This window comes from Dreissena polymorpha, chromosome 14 (assembly GCF_020536995.1).
Source record: "Dreissena polymorpha isolate Duluth1 chromosome 14, UMN_Dpol_1.0, whole genome shotgun sequence".
Taxonomy (NCBI): Eukaryota; Metazoa; Mollusca; class Bivalvia; order Myida; family Dreissenidae; genus Dreissena; species Dreissena polymorpha.
Window position 1 is genome coordinate 16,425,352 of NC_068368.1, and position 21,189 is coordinate 16,446,540.

Here is a 21,189-nt window from a genome sequence, read left to right on the forward strand (position 1 = left end):
AAATAGCGTGTTCCGTTATTATTTAAAACATTGCATTTGAAAGTGTTATGTAAGTTTTATTAATGTTTATTTGTTTTAGATTTGTTTAGGATTCTCCAATTCACGTATACATTCCAGTATGGCATCAGGAAGCGGAATGAGCGAGAGGTTTCAACTGATATGCGGTACTGCACGTGAGTAGACCAATACAAGACCTTAATTTAATAAAACATCTATCTTATCTATCTTCTGTCCGCTCATTCTATTTAGATATTGTGAAATCGTGAATGCTGTAGAAAAAACTAAACGCAAAATAAATACACAAAATCAGCTATAAGCAAATCAGTAAAGTAATTCATATATAGACAATTTTGATTTTATAATCATAACTATTATGAATCCAATAACCGTGTAAATATAACGAGCATTTCTAGAAAAAATCGCCTGTTTTTGATTATGTCACCCAAAACCGGATGAAAAATATAAAAAAAACTAGATTTAAAAAAGCAACACATATCATAAATTATATGTATTACATTATTATGATTGGAATAATCAAATAAAATAATACAATCTAATACTTATACAATAATGTATACATACAAATTTGATAAATAAAAAAACAATTGGTGATATCGCTTATGCATTGAAATACGACACATTTTCTACAGCTAAAATAATCCAGTGGTAGAGACTTCGATTTCAGTTCTAAAAGATCCCGGTTTCGAATCAAAGTGAAGGAAAAATGTTTTATTGTTTGTATAATTGTATTCCATTTTCTTAAATTATGGTTTATTTTTTATAAAATTGTTTAGATCACAACTAAAAAACAAACATATGAAGATGGACAGAAATTTAATACTTTGAGTCATAGTAAAATAGCATGTTATTAATATTCGACCAATAAACGATCAGTTTGCAAATTGTCAAAAAATGTGATATGTCTGTGCTAAGTGTGAAGTATACGTAGAAGTGGTAGTACTGGTAATGTGATTTAAGCAAAACGAATGTCGCCTTAAATCCAATTTTGAATGCAATTACCTTATACCGTTTAATTCCACGTGTATGTATCATTACGGCAAATGAATATAAGAATTATACAAGATAAGTATTGATGCAAAGCATCAAAGGGTGTCGGGAATTTCAGTGTAAAAGGCACTCAATGAAGTTACATGGAACGATTTTTTTCTACTGTAAATATTAATATATTGGCCGATTTTTTTAAACAAAATAGAAAAAGATACTGGTATAAATATTATCTATGATTTTGTGTTATAACCCCCAAATAACCATTATCTATGATGTTGTGTTATAACCCCCAAATAACCATTATCTATGATTTTGTGTTGTAACCCCCAAATATTTCATAGTTCATTTTATTTACATTGGTTTCCTTTTTTTTACTGGCATCCGTGTGCAGTTTTCATTAATGGAACAGAACTGTGAAGGTTTTGAAAAATCATCTTGTAAGCGTTATTTCATATTTTTATCAACATCAAGGGGAGATGATTCTGAACTTATTCTTACGTTGCTCATTTACGATAGGGATTGAGTATTCATTGATATGAAAACACTGTAAAAGTTTTAATGTGTTTACGACCCCCCCACCCTCTCACACATATATTTCATGGGCATAATAAAAACAAAAATGGTTACAATAAAACAGCATATTTATTTAAACTAAAATGTCTACATCAAAACAAAAAGTTAACATAGAACACAAATAAAATAATTTGATTCTACTGGGGCTCGAACCTTGGGGCTCTCACATGTGAAGCGAGCGTGTAACCACTACACTACGGAACCGCTTGAAAAAGCACCTTCTAACTAAGATTTTAATAAGCTATTAATAGTCTGTTTAAATGTAAACCCGGAAGTTTAAACGCTGGATAGTGAGCGGGTTTAAGGTCCATACCAAAGGATCTATATGTGGTTCTTAAAAAAACCTGCAGGAGGACTTGATAGTAATGAGACTGGGGTGCTGTGATGGTGCTCCTCATTGATAAGCGGCTGCTTCCTTTATCAAGAGTCATTATAACAATTAATAATACGTGTCGCGCTTCGCGCTCTATAGCGCCTTTAGTAGTAACTAAGTGGTTGCTAGGATAGTGGAACAAAGAAGTTTTGTTGTTATACAAAACCAGAAAGTTTCACCGGTTCGCGTATTTGCCCAGTCCCTGTGATCTTTTATTAATTAAAAGAATTAGCTTTGCATTATTTGCAATAAATGTTGTAGTAAATGTTAATGGCACAAATGCAGTACTTATTTACACTAATTTACACAAAAAATCACCACTATGCAAGATATTCTGACAACAAAGATATATACATTGATCCGTAAAATAACTTCTCCTCCCATAAGCGAAAAAAAACGTATACATACTAGTCGCCGCACTTCAGTGCGACGCCAATAATGAAATCATTATCGGCGAACATATCTAAATTGTAATGAACCGATGTAGGATTCAACAAATTCTTAAATACAATTATATGTTTAACACTGAATTTAATCTGATTATAGAAAGATCAAAAAACGGATAAGAGTTTACCATCGATACCAGACTGTATGAGCTTAAACCAGAGATGGATACGATCCGTTAAGCTTTTTGCATTTAAATAATCGACAAAACAGCAAAAAAAAAATGTGTTTATTGTTTATACGACTTTTAATAAATGATTGAAGGACAAATAGATATTTTTAATAGTTTGCCTATGGATAATGCTTACAAATACAATGTGAATAAAGCAAATACAAACATATGGTCACCGGCCTTGTTTTGATTTTATTTGCTTTAAGGTTGCATTCAGTTTAACATTTTAACGTTTAAATTTGTACTTTTGTAAAAACGAACTATAACCATTCATCAAAGATAAAAATGGCAACCTTTCGGTATTTTTTGCACACATTTATATTGACTGAAACAAGTCACCAATAAAATTCAGGACAATTTATACTTGTAAAAAAATAGGGTTTTTTTTAATCTTAAAGACTGATACAATATACAAATCTCATTAGTTTCTCCACATATTAGACATTCAAAAAAATGAAATAAAAATAGTGTTTCAATCTTCTAAAATCTATTTTCTCTAAAAGTTCTCGTCATAAATCTGAGGAAACCGGTTCGAGTTCCTCTGATGACGAACATTCTTGTTTTTGTTTTCTTCCTATAGTTTCTTCTTCATATAGTTGAGTTCTACAGTTCCGTTTAAACTATAGCATGTTTAAGGCATTTAGTTACACACTTAAAAAATATGCCCGAAATATGTAAATCATTCATTTTAAGGTACTTCTAGTATTGCATATTACAGAGTGGTATAATAAATAAATGAATGCAGGAATAGTGGAACACACTGTTGATGTTTTGTCATAAAACATGGCATTATTTACACTATATAGGAAAGCGCGTGCAATGGTATTATGGTTATTGTTTCGCAACAAGTAGTACTAAATTTACTTTATCCTAACAGCTCCCCTATTTTTCGGATTAATGAAACAAAAAGCTTTTGCCGATCTAATTTAATTTTCATATAACGGTACTTTATATGAAATAACGGTCAAGCGTTTCATATTTGAGTTGAATGATCCAGCGTTCATATGAATATATGCATGTGTTACTATAATTTACTTTGACGATTAACGATACCAATATTCAGCCATTTTTGACAATTTACACTACCAGTCGCCTCGTCCCCCATTCTGCACAGTCGCCATCCAATGTTAATACAGGTCTTTAGGCGTTAGTGTGTGTATCTGTAAATTAGCAACAAACATCAACATGTTTCAAAACTGGGTCATGGACATTTTTAATAGTTTGGCAAGATGAAAAATAGAATTTTGTAGACTCAAACGGCATGCTATTCAAACAATTGGAAAATATGTACAGTATAACATGACTAAACGGTCAACACTGAGTGCAACATCCACCTTTTTACAGCGTTCAGAATAGATCCCGCGACGATACTCATTCTATATTCCATCTGAGTATAAAGGTCACATGGTTACAGCGGCATATGGCCAGTACCGTATATTGCACTCGGAAAGCAATGTTCACGTGTGTACAGCGGTCAAGAGGCAATCATTTCGATGTGCGAAAATTAAACACTTATGTAAATCTGCATTTTTTGTATCCCTCCTTTAACGATTGGTGTAGTTTATCTTTTATCTTAAACATTACATAACGGTGTATGTTAACCGAAATGTCACAGACCACAGGACTTTGAAAAAGTCGCTTTTACATGAGATGCTCGTCAGCACAAACGTGAAAAATGGAGTTCAATCGAGAAAAGTCCAATGTGGTATCGTCAACACAAGCCGATGCTTCAATTTGACAAAAGATTTTGATAATAGCAAGGCATGCACTAATTGTTTTCACATATAACTTGCCAGTATGGATATTCTCCCACGTACGCTCCTTATGTAAAAATATCCTTTTGTTAAACATTAGACGTCGCCTGATTTTACATGACTCAATGCAAGTATTTATCTTATGATTTCTGTGATCACACAATTTGTTATTGCAACGCCTCGTTCTGCAACACTCGTGACAGGTTTTATGCTTTCATGTTTGGATATAACGACCGATTATTACGTCTGTGCCTGAGTCTACACCAATGTAGGATGTATAACAGCATTTTTTTTAAAGAAGACATTTTCTGTAGACAATGATACACGGCAGACCTGGGCCGGATGTCTATAATCGGCCAGCTGCCGAAATAACGGCCCGAAGACCTTTTGCCCGAGGGCCATTATGCGGCAAGGGCCGATAATAGACGTCCGGTCCAACTCTGCCGTGTGTTATCGTTTATATTACACATCATACTATTTTGTTCCTTCTCTAAAATTAATTACAGAACCAGCTTAATTTATGTACTATTGTTTTCATTCAATTGATAACGAAATTAATGACTTATCTCACGTGACGTAATTTTTCTGACGAAAAACATTAGTTTTAGATAGACTCTCTGGATTTTAGGGATAACAATTCGGACGATGAGCGTTATTATTAAGCATCGAAAGAATCAAGAACGTATTTCGGATTGCGTGTTTGTCATGTATAATTGGAAGCTTCAATAGGAATGCAATTATTGTAATTGCTCCGACAAGTCTTTAGATTTCGTTAAAATCGTGATTTTGGTGACAGCGGTTAGCTTTCGACACAATTGTTTAAATAAGTGTAATTTCAAATCAATATAGATAAACGAATGGAATAACAGAACAGCACATGATTGTTATTTTATTAGTATAAGCATCGGATCATCGATATTTATCATTTATTTTCACAATAAAATGTGCTGTTTGGTTAATCCTGTTCAAACTCATATAGAGGCATCAATCTTTTGTATAGAAGAGTTCAGTTTCAATCGATATTCGTATTATCCTAATTGTGCGGTTCGTGTCATTATAGTTATTTTCCATTTCTCCGTTGAGCTGTGGCTTAATTTTATTGAGCACCATCGGCTAATTAGACTCGATGCGGACGGCATTTTGTTCAGTTGAACCCGCGTGATCCGATTCTCCACAGATATGAATCAAAGCGCTGAAGGCACTGCAGTTGTTCGCTCTTTGAACGTATTTAATATTCCTTACAGTCACCGGACATGAAGATCGAATTTTGAACACCAATGTAATTTACTTTTAATTGTCTACAGTGGTGAGATTTTGAAAAATGAGGAAAATGCCATTGATTAACAATCTCTCATAATTTCATGCAGGATTCTCACAAACTCCACTTATGATTACAAAGATGAAAAAAGAAATTCAACGTATATCTAAGTTGGCGCTAAGGAAAAGTCCGTAAGTCTAACAAACAATGATCCACACCATAATTCTAATAATAAATGTATTGGTATTAACGAGCTTTGTATTAAATGCTCGATCAAACCAAATCAAAAAGTATTAAATATGTTTAGCCTGAAATTAAATGCTTCATTTAATGTGTTTACATTTCATTTTTATTCATTTTCATGTACTGACATTAACGCGTCACCAATATTTTTATGAACGAACCATCTACTGTAATATTAATTCGTAAATTAATGTATTTTTTCTATAGTTTCAATGGATCAATACTTTTTCATCGTGTGCATTTATTCCGATTTATATTTTTCACCCTAAAATACTTAATGTTCTGAATTCCACGTCTATATTGAGTTACAACACCTGGGGACCGTTTCTTAAAACTACGTACGTTCAAAAATCCCAGCGTGGTATCAGATATGCGGTGCTCTTGTTTATTATCAGATTTCATCGTTAATCAATCATAATAATATCATATTGATTGCAAAACTTTGTTGTTGCTGTATGCGTTACAATCATTTTTTTTCTGAGTTTTTAGGTTTTTTACAAAGAAATTTTAGAACACAAACCATGGGGACAATACAAAATATATCATTTTGTTTTATATATGGTATCATCAACATTCAAAATCTTTAATTTTATTATTATAAATGCAGTTGCCATGAAGAAGAAGTGTCAAATTTTAACTATGGTAATTGTTAATCTTTACTGTCTGAAATATTTAATTACTAATTTTAAGATTATTTTTTAGTTTCTTATAAACCATATGGACACATTAAATGCAGTTTGATTGATATGTTCAAATAAAATTGTTATGTCATAAGAAGTCATTTAGAACCTTTTTTCTTTATAGGTGGTCACACAGATTGACAGAAAACTATCAACAATCAATTTTTTTTCCAATATCTTTGAACACATTTCTTTAAACTCTATACTGAGTTTTTGTACATACTGTAATGTCAATTTATACCATTTAAAATTCTATAATAATGCTGTAAACATTGCAAAACCCACTTTATTTTATCTTATATTGTGAAAAGCAATGCTGCGAATTTTCTCTTTTTTTTACATTCAGTTATTTTATACCATTTTTTGTTGGGAAATATTAGAATAAGGTATACTGTCTTTATTATAAGTAAATGTATTTTTTTAATGTGTTAAATCCATTTACTTGTACAAATAAATAAGGAACATAAAATAGACAATGTTTTTGTTGTGTAGAGCATTTACTACCATTGCAATCAAATAATTTAAATAATACCATTTTTATATAAATTCATAAGAAGTTGTTTGTTTTGCACTAAATAAAGCTTTTTGCGGACATGTATGGTATCAGTTTATGTGTTCAAAAATCAATTGAAAAAAAAATATTAAAGATTTGAACTGAAAAAAACAACAGATTTAAGATATTCACATAATTATGTATCTTTCCCAAACACATGAAAAAACATTTGAATAGAACAATTTTTACTGCTTTTTTTCAAATGTAATAGAAATTTAATATCAAGTATATGGACACAAATTTTTAAATAGCATAATTATTAGGAACTTGCAAGAATAAATTGTGTCATCCTGACATGATTCAACCAGTAAAATTTAACTTCATAAAAATAGGAACATTTAAAAATGGTTTGCCTTCTCCCTGTGTTTTGTTCATATGTACATTAGTTTAGTTTAAACATATTTATTTTAGCTTGATTGCATCGAAAGCCCAAGGCTTATATAAACGCTCTCAAGTCCGTTTCCTGGGCCTAGAACCAGTACTTGGTGTCTTTGGGGGAAATCTAAAGAACGCTCCCACGGTGGGGATCGAACCCGTGACCTCCCGGTCGCTAGGCGGACACCATATCCATTACACCACGGCGAACATATGTACATTAAGCCAGATGTGTTAAACTTTTCCATGAATTTAAGTTTATGCATTTGTTTCCGTTAGTGAATGGCATTATGTTTAAGTATATTATGAGCGACTGAACTTTTTCACAAATATTTCAGTCATTGTGTTGGTAAAGCATGTAAAGTGATTCAGGTTTACACAAGTGCCCGCTTGTCATACCAATTACCCCATACCAATGACCCAGGATGGATCCCAATTTCTCAAATTTTGTATTAAGAACTAATCACAACTGGTACATATCCTGACATATATTTTACCAATCCATGCATTTTTTTTAAATATTTAACAAAAAATATAAATAATTATATATGTGAAGAAGCATACTTTATGATAATTGCAGATGCCTATTGTCTCAAATTTATAGAAGCATTCATGGACAATGTTAATTTATCACAGAAAAAAAGATTCTCATTTTAAATGAACTTATGAGTAAAAATCTGTTGTTGTTTTTTTTAAATATTTTTCACACAAGTATAAATATAAACATGGTAAAAACATGATGTTGATTGTTATAAAATTATCTAGAAGTGCGACAAGTGAATACAAGCTACAGAGTTTGTTAATTTTTCTAAAACCATACTGTACTACTGTACATTATCATTGATCAGTAAATGAAATTAAAAAAAATACTACCTTCTTTACAGAGGCCATTGCTAATGTTCTTCTCATTATAGGACATTCCATTTGTAATTCAGTAACGCACTAAACATAATCAAAGATACCCTTCCAGTAAATTGAATTCCTGCCAGGAAACTCCTTGATTATGTTTCTGTAAATTCAGATGTGTAAGCTACAATACACATGCCTGTCTTCTCAGTATTATCCATCCATTTTTTTCCAGTTTGCTCAAGCAATTCCAGTTTGAAATATATCTGACTAACCTTCGTAAAAGATTTGCTTCAGTAAGAATCATCTCTTCTGTTTTAACAAAGAGCATATCCAGCACAACAAAGAATGGCCACACTTAATTTTAAAAGAATCAAGAGATCGAACTTTTTTTACAGTTGACCCCTTTTTTCATCGCAATTTCGCAAACAAGGGAAAGAACTTTGCTCTTTATAAGGTACTTCTTAAGGATAAATGTATAAATATTAAGTCTACCGAAAGTTTGTCAGAGAAAGCAAATTAAATCAACTTCATGAATTTCTTCAAATGTTCTCTATAAGGTCCGCGCAATCACCAGACTTCTGTTTAGAGATTATTCAAACATAGCAACTAAGTTTTACGCTACGTTCGGTTTACAGAAACGCACTTACGCATTCATAAAAGCGTACGTTACTTTATACGTACGTACATTTTCGTCCGTAAAGTTACGCATTGTATCAGAAACGGCCCCCTGGTCTGTTGCAACATGCACGCTTTTCATGCATGGAACTTGACAGACGACATCAACTATTTCGAAATCTTTTAAAAACACGTTTTAGATGCGTACAAAGGGACTTTAATCAGTCAATATTAACAAATGGCTATAAAAAAGCGAAATATATATTCATGTACTAAAAATAAATTGCTACCGCGTAGATTCTTTAAAGGTTGTTCTTTTGACAACCTACTCGCCATAAGGATTCAATTGCTCACCATTTCCTTTCAACTTTTCATTTGTAACTATTGTTTACAATTAAAATGTGTGAGGATGATGCCTGGTATTTTCTTTAATGTACTGTATTAATTACCGTTTTATATTACGTAAATGGCAACTGTTTGGCGACTAGAAAGTAACAGTCATGACGCATTTTTGTCAGAATACATGACTGTAATGTGGCTTGTCAAATTCACCTCGGCTGCCCGGGTATTCGCGAACGAAATAATTTTGATCCCATATAGACTAGTGCATGTGGCAAATGAAACCTTCATGTGCACTGGTAGAAAATTTAACCACAAATCATGCCTGGTTGCGCTTAAAAGGACAAGAATACTCTGCAAAGATAGTGCTGAAAACTAAAGGAGATCTTCTTCCCGCTCCTCGCGCGCTCCACTGCCTGTATGGCTTCTAGACGCCACAGGCTGTCGACTCGAACCCCAGAACGGTTTCCTCAGCACATTGAGCGAACTGGGTACCGCCGACATTCGACACATCATTATCTTCATAGGCCATCACCTCAAAATCCTGGCCTGTATCTCTGACACGCTTGTCCTCTACGCTGCCAGTTCCTCTGTACCCGTCCCTCTTCCTGCGATGTAGTGAAACCGTTTTGTTTCCTACTGACAATTACCATTCCGCCAAGCGATCCTTCCAAATTCTGGGATTCAGCGAAGTCAGCAGGAGAGGACGTCCGAGTCGAGGGATGACGGTACTCGCTTGATTTACAGAGTCGCCCGTCGGAGTCTTCAATAAAATCTTTTGCGAGCGACTCTCCCCCCGATCGCGACGTGCATTCTCCAGCTGCTGACCGAGCTCTGTTAAACTAATGAATACTATATCATTTATAGAGTTATCTTGATTTTTTGTACAATCGCCATTTTCTTTTACATGTTCAACTTTAATCGCGAGCTGACAGATTCAATGCCATTGGCGATTTTGTCGATCGGAAACGCGTAAATATATTATCGTGACTTTGAAATAGAGTTAGAAAAATACGCTTTAAATAATTTAATTAAAAAAACATATTTAAATTATTGTTATTGATTTTTGTCACTTGTTTGTCGCATATTCACCGCTGAAATTTGTGTTATTAATTGCACGTGTTTCAAACCACACGTAAATGTATGTAAATAAAAGTTATAATACGGGAGATCACATCATTTGTGTCCTCAATTTGTTTATAATGAGTTAATTTTTTCACCATCGAAATATATGGTATTGAAATATTTGATAAGCAATCAGTTTTCTTTCGACATACAGTTTTTTTCGACACATTCAGATCATACTTTTCAAGCCGCGTCATGCGAAAATAGGTCTTCATTGACTAGCGAAGCTAAAACCTTGTTTGCGCAGTTGCGCAAGGTTTCGTGGTCTCATTATGTATCTCCTGACCTACTGCGGGATGCGCTGGCTGGATCATAGCTACGCTAGTCGCAAATGGCATAAGACCCATTTTCGCATGAGGCGGATCTATAAAAATATCTTTGTTTCATATAAATGGAACATCTTTGCACACTATTTTTCGATAGGAAATTGAAGTCAAACTGTGTTATTTATAGCGAACTGGCAAATTTCGGTAGCGTTTCAGTCTTTCAAGAACTACTTCCATACAGACTGAAGATTACGGCAAACATATGTGGTTAGATAATGGAACGATTTCATGAAACTATATTTTTGGCAGTTTGTGTGTCTCATCTTTATAGCAATAATGTGTTATCAACGTTTATCGAAAGTCCATTGTGTATTCCCCGGACGATTAAGTACCGAGTCAAAATGCAAAGTATTATTTAAACATATATGAAACACACAATAATATCCAAAATGGTCAACCCAAGCAGTTTTGTTGTTTTCTGTTGAGTTTTAGCGAAAGTTGATAAATTATTTCCGATTGTCACGAATTGCCGCCCCCCCTCCCTAATGAACTGCGTTTTATTTGTCATTATAAAACCATATTGAAATGGAATTCATATGAATATTAAAATAAAACGTTTTTCTTTAAATATTTTTTTTACTTTTCCGTTTTCTTCCCTTTATCTTATAAAGAATCGGCCGATATTAATTAAGATTGGTAACTTATATCATCTGCACACGTGAATGTGTGAATTTCAAAGTTCATTTATAAGTTCTGCTGCAGATTTCCCCCCGCAGTATTCAAGAAATTAGTAAAGAGTCAAGCGCTAGCAACGAAGTTACGCAATAATCAAGCGTAACCTTATACTATTGCGTTGTTATCACTGTCCCCGCTACACTTGTTTGTCTTTTCCCGCATCTATTAATAGATTCTTGTTATATTTAATTGTTTTTTATATTCGGTTTAAGCGATTAGGAAGCATTTTTGATGTTGTCTATCGTATCCCTGTAGTTATTGTTGAACTCATGTTCAACGTTTTATAAATTGAGAACTGTGAATATAAACAAGCGTAACATTATACTATTGCGTTGATATCACCCGTGCAATTGGACTCTCCCTTGTTTATCGGCAGCCGCATCTATTAATAGCCTCAGATTATGAGCTGAGCAAAAATACTACGTCATAAAGACGCAGAAGAAAGTGAACTATTTTAATCATTCATAAACACTCTCTTCCGCGACACGTATAATACAATCATTGTTTATTGATTCTTTTTTATATAAGCTCCGTTCGGAACCATTACATTTAACACGATATTCATATAATGTTTCTATTTGTGAATGAATGTAGTTGGAGATCTCAAACCTCTAGCATAAATTATACAACTCTTTCTCGCGCGGATACGGCATGTGTGGCGGGAAGTAGGCTTTCCGTAGATAAGCCGAACTGACTTGAAATTTTCAGTAACAACATTAGTCGTGAGCTAACGCTCACAACTAAAAGTCGGCGCTGTTAAGTAGGCCAATATAATTTATATTGGCCCGCTAGATACGAATAACGGCCCGCTCGCGACGTAATTTGGTTACTTTCTTAGTAATATGTGAGAATACAATACACATTAACAATAGAGTGATGAAATGAAAAGCAGCAATTACAGGCGTTGTAAATAAACTCATAGTTCGCGGCGATTTTTGACTAATATAAATCAATAATACGACGTTAATACTGATCAGTTTCTCGTGAGGCACAACTTAAATAAGGACGGAACGTAATTGACAATATATTGCGGGCGCTCATAAAAATATAAACAAAATATTCAGGCATTAATATTCCATTATCAACATCGATATTCGTTTATAAAAAAGAACAGTATTTTTCCATTAAAAAATATTATCTGATTGCATCGGCATCAAATTTTGTAACGCTCATCGTTGCCGTTATGGCCATTTTGCAAGTAACAGTTCTGTTGGAGATGAACAGTATGACATTCAGAACAAAATCTAGATCAATAATCACCATTCATATAATCTGCAGTTTGTTTAGACAAGAAACATATATAATAACGTGTCTTTGGCCGACCAAGGAAAACCAATTAGCAAACAACTCTCATGAAAACCTATAAAGCAACATTGATTGTTTAACTTATTAATGTTTTAAAAACAAAACGCAATGGCATGCATTCTTTTTTTCAACTGCCCAACTTATTATTAATGGAAAAGCTTTCATGATTATTTGATGACACGTGCAACTGTTAATGATAAAACCTGAGATTAATGACATTTAGGAAAAAATTTCAGTACATCAGAATTTTCTACCATCAACCCTTTCAGTCGCAATTTAAGTTGTTTAAGGCGATTATTTCAATCCATTTGCAAAAGCATTAGCTTTTAGCGATAGCGAACCTATATCAAGTTTAGTATTTGCCTCGTGACTTCATATCCAGTCGTTCATATAAATAAATGGATTCGTGCGAGAATGCCATGAGAAAGCTGAATGCGTTGTTTCGGACTCCACGACGTACATTTAGGTTTATTGCACTAAAAGTAACATTAAAACGTTTTTTTTTTGCTCTAGTGTGTTCCATTGATATTGCAAAGCGACTATGGAAACGGATAATATGAATACGACAAATATTACATCGAATGCCACTACTGAAGCTCCTCCGCTGTTAAAGGTTGAATCATGGTCTGTGTACTTAGCGCTCTTTGTCGTCTGGATTCCGGGAATTATCTGCAACCTCATTGCACTTTTCTTCATTATCCGGGACATCAGGAAGACAGTGTTTCCCGCCATTTTTCTGCTCCTTATTCTCGTCTGCTGCGATCTGACAGCCGTCAGTTACTCAGCAATAAATCATATTTTAATGCATTTGTATAGTAGCGTTTTTACATACCCACTTTGTGTGTTCTTGTCCTCAAATTATGTTTTCTTCAGAGTGGCGTCTGGGGTCATGAATCTGTTGATGGCAGTGGACAGGTACCTTGCGCTATGCAAGCCCTTCTACTACAAGATCCACGTGAATGTCCGTACGTGGAAAGTCGTCTGTCTTATCACTGGTCTAATCATGGTTTTCTATTGCTGTTTTCCGCTTATTGGATTGGGAGAAGTGATTCTAATACAAATGAACGACATTACTGTTTGTGGGAATCTTGGTTATCGACACATTCATGCATATCGTGTTATGGGGTTTATTTTTCCCATCGTCGGATATGTCTGCTCTGTAACAGTTGTCGTCTGCAACGTATTTGTCATCCGGGCGCTCATACATCTTAACAATCGCGTGGTAAACGTCGGCACCACATTCGCAGCAAACTCGGTGGAACTTTCTGGTGAAGAATCTGCGCCCCCTAAGGTGACACCTTTCGAAGTGGCATTCGCAAAATTAATGACGTGTCTTGCTGCCGTCTATCTTGTGTGCGGAGTGCCGTATAATGTAAGTAATAATCTCAACATTATACGTGACATCACTATCCGTCTCTTTTCTTATATTAACCAACTAGGTCCATTATAACGTCTTATTGCAAAAAGTAGTTTAGCGGACCTGTAAAATAGCTTAGTGCTTACTGGTTCCGGGCATTATTTAATATCAGTGCCCGCTCAGCTTAAGTGTTTTGTAAACTTCGAAGCACATTTCCTTATATATATATTTTTTATTTTATTTATTTCGATAACCGGTGTAATAATTATGCTATTTATAAAATAAAATACACTTAATACAATTGTCAGTATGCACACAGAAGACTTCCTCTTGACTAATTTATTGATATCTACTATATACGGGATGCAATGGCGACGATAAACAGTACATGTACCGGTCACGTTAATTCATTTGTAAATGCATTCGATAATGTTTGATATTTTCAGCCGGGCTTACACACAGATATGTTGAACTGTGCAGTGTAAAATTGATGTACATTACAACTAGACACGCATTGTCAACTGTCAATATGCTTTGTGTCACATGTGCACTTAAAGGATTCAAATCTTTAAAATCAACTCAAATATGTAAATACAAAGATAAATTTAGTACAGCACCATACTTCTTTTCAGACCCTGGTGTTGGTCGAGCAATTTCCGGGGACAGTAGATCGAAAAATTTCTGGGGTGCTTAACCTTCTCATGGCCTTTATCTTCACGGTGGATCCTATCGTCTATATTCTGGTGCGCAAGACAAACTGCCAAAGAATGAGGACCATTCTTTGCACTTGTTTCCCGTGAATAAACATGCCTATAAAAACATAAAAAGGAAAAATAGCATTTGCAGATGTTCACTCAACCATCAAAATCCGTTGTCATCGTTTTCGGTTCCATGACTCCCCTGGTTGTATTAATCTGCACGGGCTGATCATGTTGTCTACATTCTGCTTCGCAAATCAAATCGTGAACGACTCAGGAGCATTTTGTTCCCGGATTGCGATCGAAAGACAAGAACTGTAAAAAGATAAACGATAACAAAATAAGTAAGCCTAGAATTCATAAATTCTATATTTATGGCGATCATGTTTAAAAAAAAAAACGTAAACACTATGGTAGGATTTTTGCATATTATTTATAAAAAAATCATCAGCTGCACATGCAACAATCTAGAGTTCAGACGTTCCTGAGGAAACGTATGTGGTAACTTTATATACTGAACAATTTAACAATAACATTATTTGTTGTATATGCTCTTTTCGCCTATGTCGTTGTTGTGTGTCTTTGCTTGTCAATAAAACGTTGTAACTAATTAAGCGTAAATGGTAGATTATACGAGTAGTTATTTAAAATCAAATTTACTTGTATCATTGTAAATTTGAAATATTCTCTATTAATTTTGTAGATATTAGTGGACGAACTTAAAGTTAAATACATTTTATATGAATATTTAGCAATAAAAAAAGTCAGTGCTTCGATGAGAGTTCGTGCCAACCGGAAATTAGAGCCATGCGAGTTCGAGCCATCGGGTTACGTCTGTATGCCATAAGATAAAAAAATATTAATATATTAATAAGGTCGCCGTGGTGTAATGGATATGGTGTCCGCCTAGCGACTGGGAGGTCACGGGTTCGATCCCCGCTGTGGGAGCGTTCTTTCGATTTCTCATGTAGACACCAAGTACTGGTTCTAGGCCCAGGAAACGGACTCGAGAGCATTTCAAATAAGTAGGAATTACTTTCTTTGCAATCGAGCTAAAATAAATAGGTTTAAACTAAAAAAAATATTAAAATAATGATGCAAAAAAAAATCTGCACCAATCGCTCTTTTTTAATCGTATTTCTATGATGTTAATAAAAGGTCTTATCAATCAAAGATTTTTTTATTGGTATTGCTACATACTATAAAATAAGTAGAGTTCTCAATACAATATGTTAATGTTTTGGAGTTATTGCGGATTTGTTTTTCATAAGTACCACGGTCATGCTATGAGCAATACTAAGATTTAGGACACAAAGAGTTTAAAATAACTCGAATAATACAAACTTGCGTGTTGCTTAATTGGAAATTTACATCAAAACAAGGTCGGTGACCATATGCTTTTATTTTATGTCCACATGGTATATGTTATAGTATTTGCTGGCAAATGTGCAAAATAGTTATTATTGTGAAAAAAGTCTCCAAATTAACCTTAAACCTTTTAAAGGTAGAAACACCAAACACCAGAGACATTATCTGGATAGATATATGTGTTAACTCGTTTAGTCGATATTTGAAGGAAAGTGACAATGAATTAATGCAATATAATCAAAGAAATATATTAAATACAGTTAAACATATACAATTAACGCCTTGGACCTGTTAATTCATAGTATCGCAGATGTACTCTGGTTTGATTGTTTGCATGACCACGTGACGAATGTCCCGGACTTTATGTCAGAACCTACACGTGTAAACACAAATTTAAGTCATAGCATCATTATTCAAATGGAATTAGCAAAATAGGCGAAAATACATTGTACATAATTGCAATTAAAGAAATCTGATACATCAGAGTAACATAATAAAATGCGTTTAGATGCACGGTGAAAAAAATAAATGGAAACACGTATATTTAAAACTAGACTTGCATTTTTTTATTTTCTCTTCGGTGAATTTACAATTCTAAGCCATTTCATTTTTTATCGAACGACGTTGAAGTGTGGTTTCATCTTAAGTTATAATCCTTAACTGTTTTACGGGCTTTTATTTCATTAGTATCACATATACGCTGTCAATAATTACTTAAAAGGTTTTAGCTGTTTTCCCGATGGTTCAAAGAGTTTGTATCTTTTTATTGCTTCGGAATCCAGTTAACATTAGCAATTAACTTACTTCTGAACTACTTAATAAATAATGATTAAAAACACGTGATCAATTGAACCAACTTTACTTTTTTCTTATTTGTTTGAGATTTCTTTAGATTAATAAAGAAATATCTTTAAAAAGATGTACGTAATAGATCCTGACTTTAAATGAAGGTATAACATTGACGTTTCTTAAAGTTAAGTATTGTTGTGTTCTTTATTCACTAATAGCCGCAAATTCACTGCATGAAATGTTTGTGATGTGGTGCACGTATTTAAAACCACATACAAATGTTCATAGATGTAAATTTACTACGGGAAATCACATCATATGTGTCCTCGCATGGTTTATTATGAATTTACATATTCCTCATCGAAAAAAATATGGTATGTCGATATCTGATTAAGACGCAGTGTTCTTTCCACACATTCAAATAACTCATCCGCGTGATGTGAAAATTGGTTAAATGGCATATGAACTTGCGCAGTCTGGTCAGGGGCTCCGATTTTCGCTAAAAACATGCACACAACGTTTCGTGGAATCTCCTGAGTTGCCTATTCATTATGCATATCTTACAAAACAGCGCAGATACGCAGGCTGAGCCGGGGCTACGCAAGAACATATTGCATAAGACACATTTTCGCATAACGCGAGTATTCACAAATATCATTGCGTCTTGTAAATGGAACATCAAACCATGATACTTTGCGATAGAAAATTAAAGTCACATTTTTCTTATTTATAGTAAACTGGCAAATGTCGGTAGCGTATTCTGGCTTGCTTACGTCACACATGTGTGGCTAGATAATTAAGCTATTTCCCGTCTATCATGGACACAATACTTTTTCGGTAGTTTTGCCTCACAAAACAAGACGATGCCATTTACCAATCATTCTTTCCGTAAAATTCGTGTTATTTGATATCGTGAGAGCAATACTGTGTTATCAATATACGGCGGTTATTAATAGTACATAGCGTCTTCCCCAGATGATAAACTGACCCAGCTCTGACCCTGAAAGTCTTGGAGATGGAATTTACCTATAATCCGAAATTGTAAATGGGCAAAAATGTGTGTCCGCATCTCACTACACTGAACAGGTTTACATACCACAATAACGCATTGACGTTTCCAATGCTCTGGGTCATTATGCTCAAATCAGACAATATATAAATGAAGATTATTTACTCGGTTCTACTGGTGTTATGTAATAAGTCATTTACGGTGAAGAACTGAGTTGAACAGCTGCGCCGAAAAAACAACAATTATTGAATCTCGAATTGCAGTATTGTTGGTCTCCGAATTAATCCTACTGTGACGTAGCCTGCACCATAAGACTGTGTGACGTAGTCTTTAAAGCATAATAAACGTACATAAATCCATTACAGTGTTCATAGCGATTTATTTCTGTTGATTAAATTCTAATACAACGTTTTCCAACGTTCGTTATATAGTCTGAACTACAATCTAAATGAAGCGGCCTATCGGCCCCACGACAATAACAAAATGTGTGACCATAATATTCGGCCGTGTGTCTGGTAATCGACTCTACACTGAAAAATAATATATAAATATAGATTGGAATACCCAATAGTGACTTGTACAAATTCCGACGGGAACGTTTGCTTGCCAAAACCACGTGCCACCAGTGTTACAATTTTCAGGGAGGGAGTTCATAATTTCACAACACAGTTTATACACTCTACATTTTATTTGCACACTATAATAATAAATATATACACCAATGAATAAGTCTCTCATACTACTTGTACTTTTACATCTCTACATTTAATTCTACGTTCTCTCCAGCTTCTCATTGCACCTGGCTTTTTATACCAATCTGTCCACCCTCCCATATTTGGATGTGTGGAAAGACACTGATAGGACCTAACATTTAATTGATATTTATTATTGCAACTGTTGAAATCTTTGACAAGCAGACTTCGCCGAGCAACAAACCAGACTAGTCTTTATTATTAAATGATGACCACATGGTATCCTGTTCTGATAACAAATGTCCATCGTGCCCGGATGGCATCAAACAAAGCAGTCTAAATTGAGTTCAGAAATTAAAAATTACAACACTCTCCTCACCTTAGCTTCTTAATTGTACTCAATTAAGCCAAATAGTTGTATTAATGACTAAATAGCCACACTCGAACTCACAACATGTTAAACGTGTATATCAAAACACTTTATATGAATATAATATTACTACGAAAATCTACAGGAACAAATAAACTATATGTACTATTAATACAAAGATTAAAAACCTTCATCAAAACAAGGAATATTACTTGTAAATTACTACATAACATGACAAAAAACATCCATATACATTGACTTGTATTGCAAATAACTTCTCAATACAAAATACATAGATTTTTTTTCATAAATATATTGAATTGTTAACAGTACTGTCCTTTTAATTACTAAGAAACACATTCAAAGAAATAATATTCTTCGAAAATTTGATCTCCAACATAATGCATTATATTTAAAACATAGTAAGAGTTTGATTATATGAAAACATGAATATACATTCTTGGACATATGCAAAGTATACACACTGTTTAATAAGCACATCCACAAACTCGTCTTTCATTGTCCAACTTATTACTTGAAAGTCTTAATATTTAGTGGCACGAATTCACACAATCACACATATCACTATCACACAAAAGTCCTAATATGCATCCGCGTTAAGTGCCTTACACTTATTACTTTAAATTAACATTAACGATTGGATAATTTAGGCACAACAAAATTGTAAAGTTAATAAAATTATAAGTTACAGTCGTCCTGCTTAATTGTCCTGTGCGCCTTTCTTATTAAATGAACATATTTTATAAACAGTTCTATGAAGAATATGGCGCAAATGTTTGATTCTGAAAAAGAATAAATCCAAGTGTGCACGGTTTTAAATCCAGGGAACTTTCCAAACACTCCGTAAAAAACTCACTTAATCCAACAAATTATAAACCAAAGTCATTGGTTTGGAATTAAATACACACAAAAAAACAACACTATAAAAGCGCACACAGTGACACTACATATTCCATTTCTACACTGTAGACACACACATGAAGAATTAATTTGTGCTCTTAGTTGTAACATGCTTACAGATTCCAGTTTGATCTGTAGCGTAAAAGTTGAACTGCTCTGGAATGTAAACAACGAACCATGAATTGATGACCACTTTATCAGCTAAACGGCCATTAAATCAGGCTGTTGTCTGGTACTAGCTTTGGTAACGATGAACTGGATTTCTTTGACGAAGACTCTTACGGGGAATAATAACATCTTTCTTGACCTTGCTAGCTGTCTGGGATGAACCTGCTCTGCACTCTTGTTTCCTTTGTTTTCGGGTTTCTGCAACAGGTCATGACCTTGAATGCACCAGTCAGGGAATCTATTGCCTGTGTACGGTTTCAATCTGTCATGATGTACAACTTTAACATGTGATCTCCTGCCTTGTTTCAATGTGAACAAAATGTCGCTGATTTTTCTTTGAATTTGATAAGGTCCTTCCCATACATTTGGTGTAATTTTCTTTGATAGTCCTTTATATTTTGAAGTATTAATGCACAACACTATGTCCCCAACTTTATAATTATGTTTACTAATTCGTGAATCATAATCCTTCTTTTGGCGAACTGCGTTTTTCTTGAGCGTTTCTCTGGCAATTTGATACATATACGATAGTTTTTCCTTAAGTTTATTCACATATTCCACTGAACTGTCTGGTGTATTCTTTGTCACTATGCATCCCAACGATATTTCTGCTGGTGTAGTCACTTCTCGACCCAACATTAGCATGTTTGGTGTAAATCCGGTTGCATCATGCTCACAGCTACGATATGCTGACGTTATTAGATTCAAGTCTTCATCCCAATTAGTTTGATTTTCATTAACATAAGTTAAAATCATATTTTGGAGCACCTGATTGAATCTCTCTGGGGCACCATTAGCCATGCCTCTATAACCAGAGGTTCGTGTTTGATGGATTTGCAATAAGCGACAAACTTCCTTTAACAGATTTGACCGGTAATTCGAGCCTTGATCCGAATGAATGTCCAAGCACATTCCATATCTTGACAGAAATTCATACACTATTTTTGTTGCTACTGTACTTGGCAATTGATCCTTCATTGGGTACACTTCAACCCATTTTGTGAAATTGTCGATTACTACAAGGCAATATCTATTCCCATTTACAGTTTCCGGTAATGGACCCAAAATGTCTGTTGAAAGTCTATCCATTGGGTATCCAACAGTGTATTCTGTCAATGGACTTCTAGGTGTTTTTGCTGGTCGTTTCCGC

At 34.1% G+C, this 21,189-nt stretch overlaps 1 protein-coding gene across 1 annotated transcript in view; it reads left to right on the forward strand.

Moving 5' to 3' along the window:
• The window catches only part of LOC127858144 (transmembrane protein 272-like), a 33,927-nt gene continuing 12,738 nt past the window's right edge, over positions 1-21,189 (forward strand). The window contains exon 1 of the mRNA XM_052395108.1: positions 1-173. Coding sequence (XP_052251068.1) covers positions 119-173 — 55 coding nt within the window. The 5' untranslated portion in view covers positions 1-118. The remainder of the gene's footprint in view (positions 174-21,189) is intronic.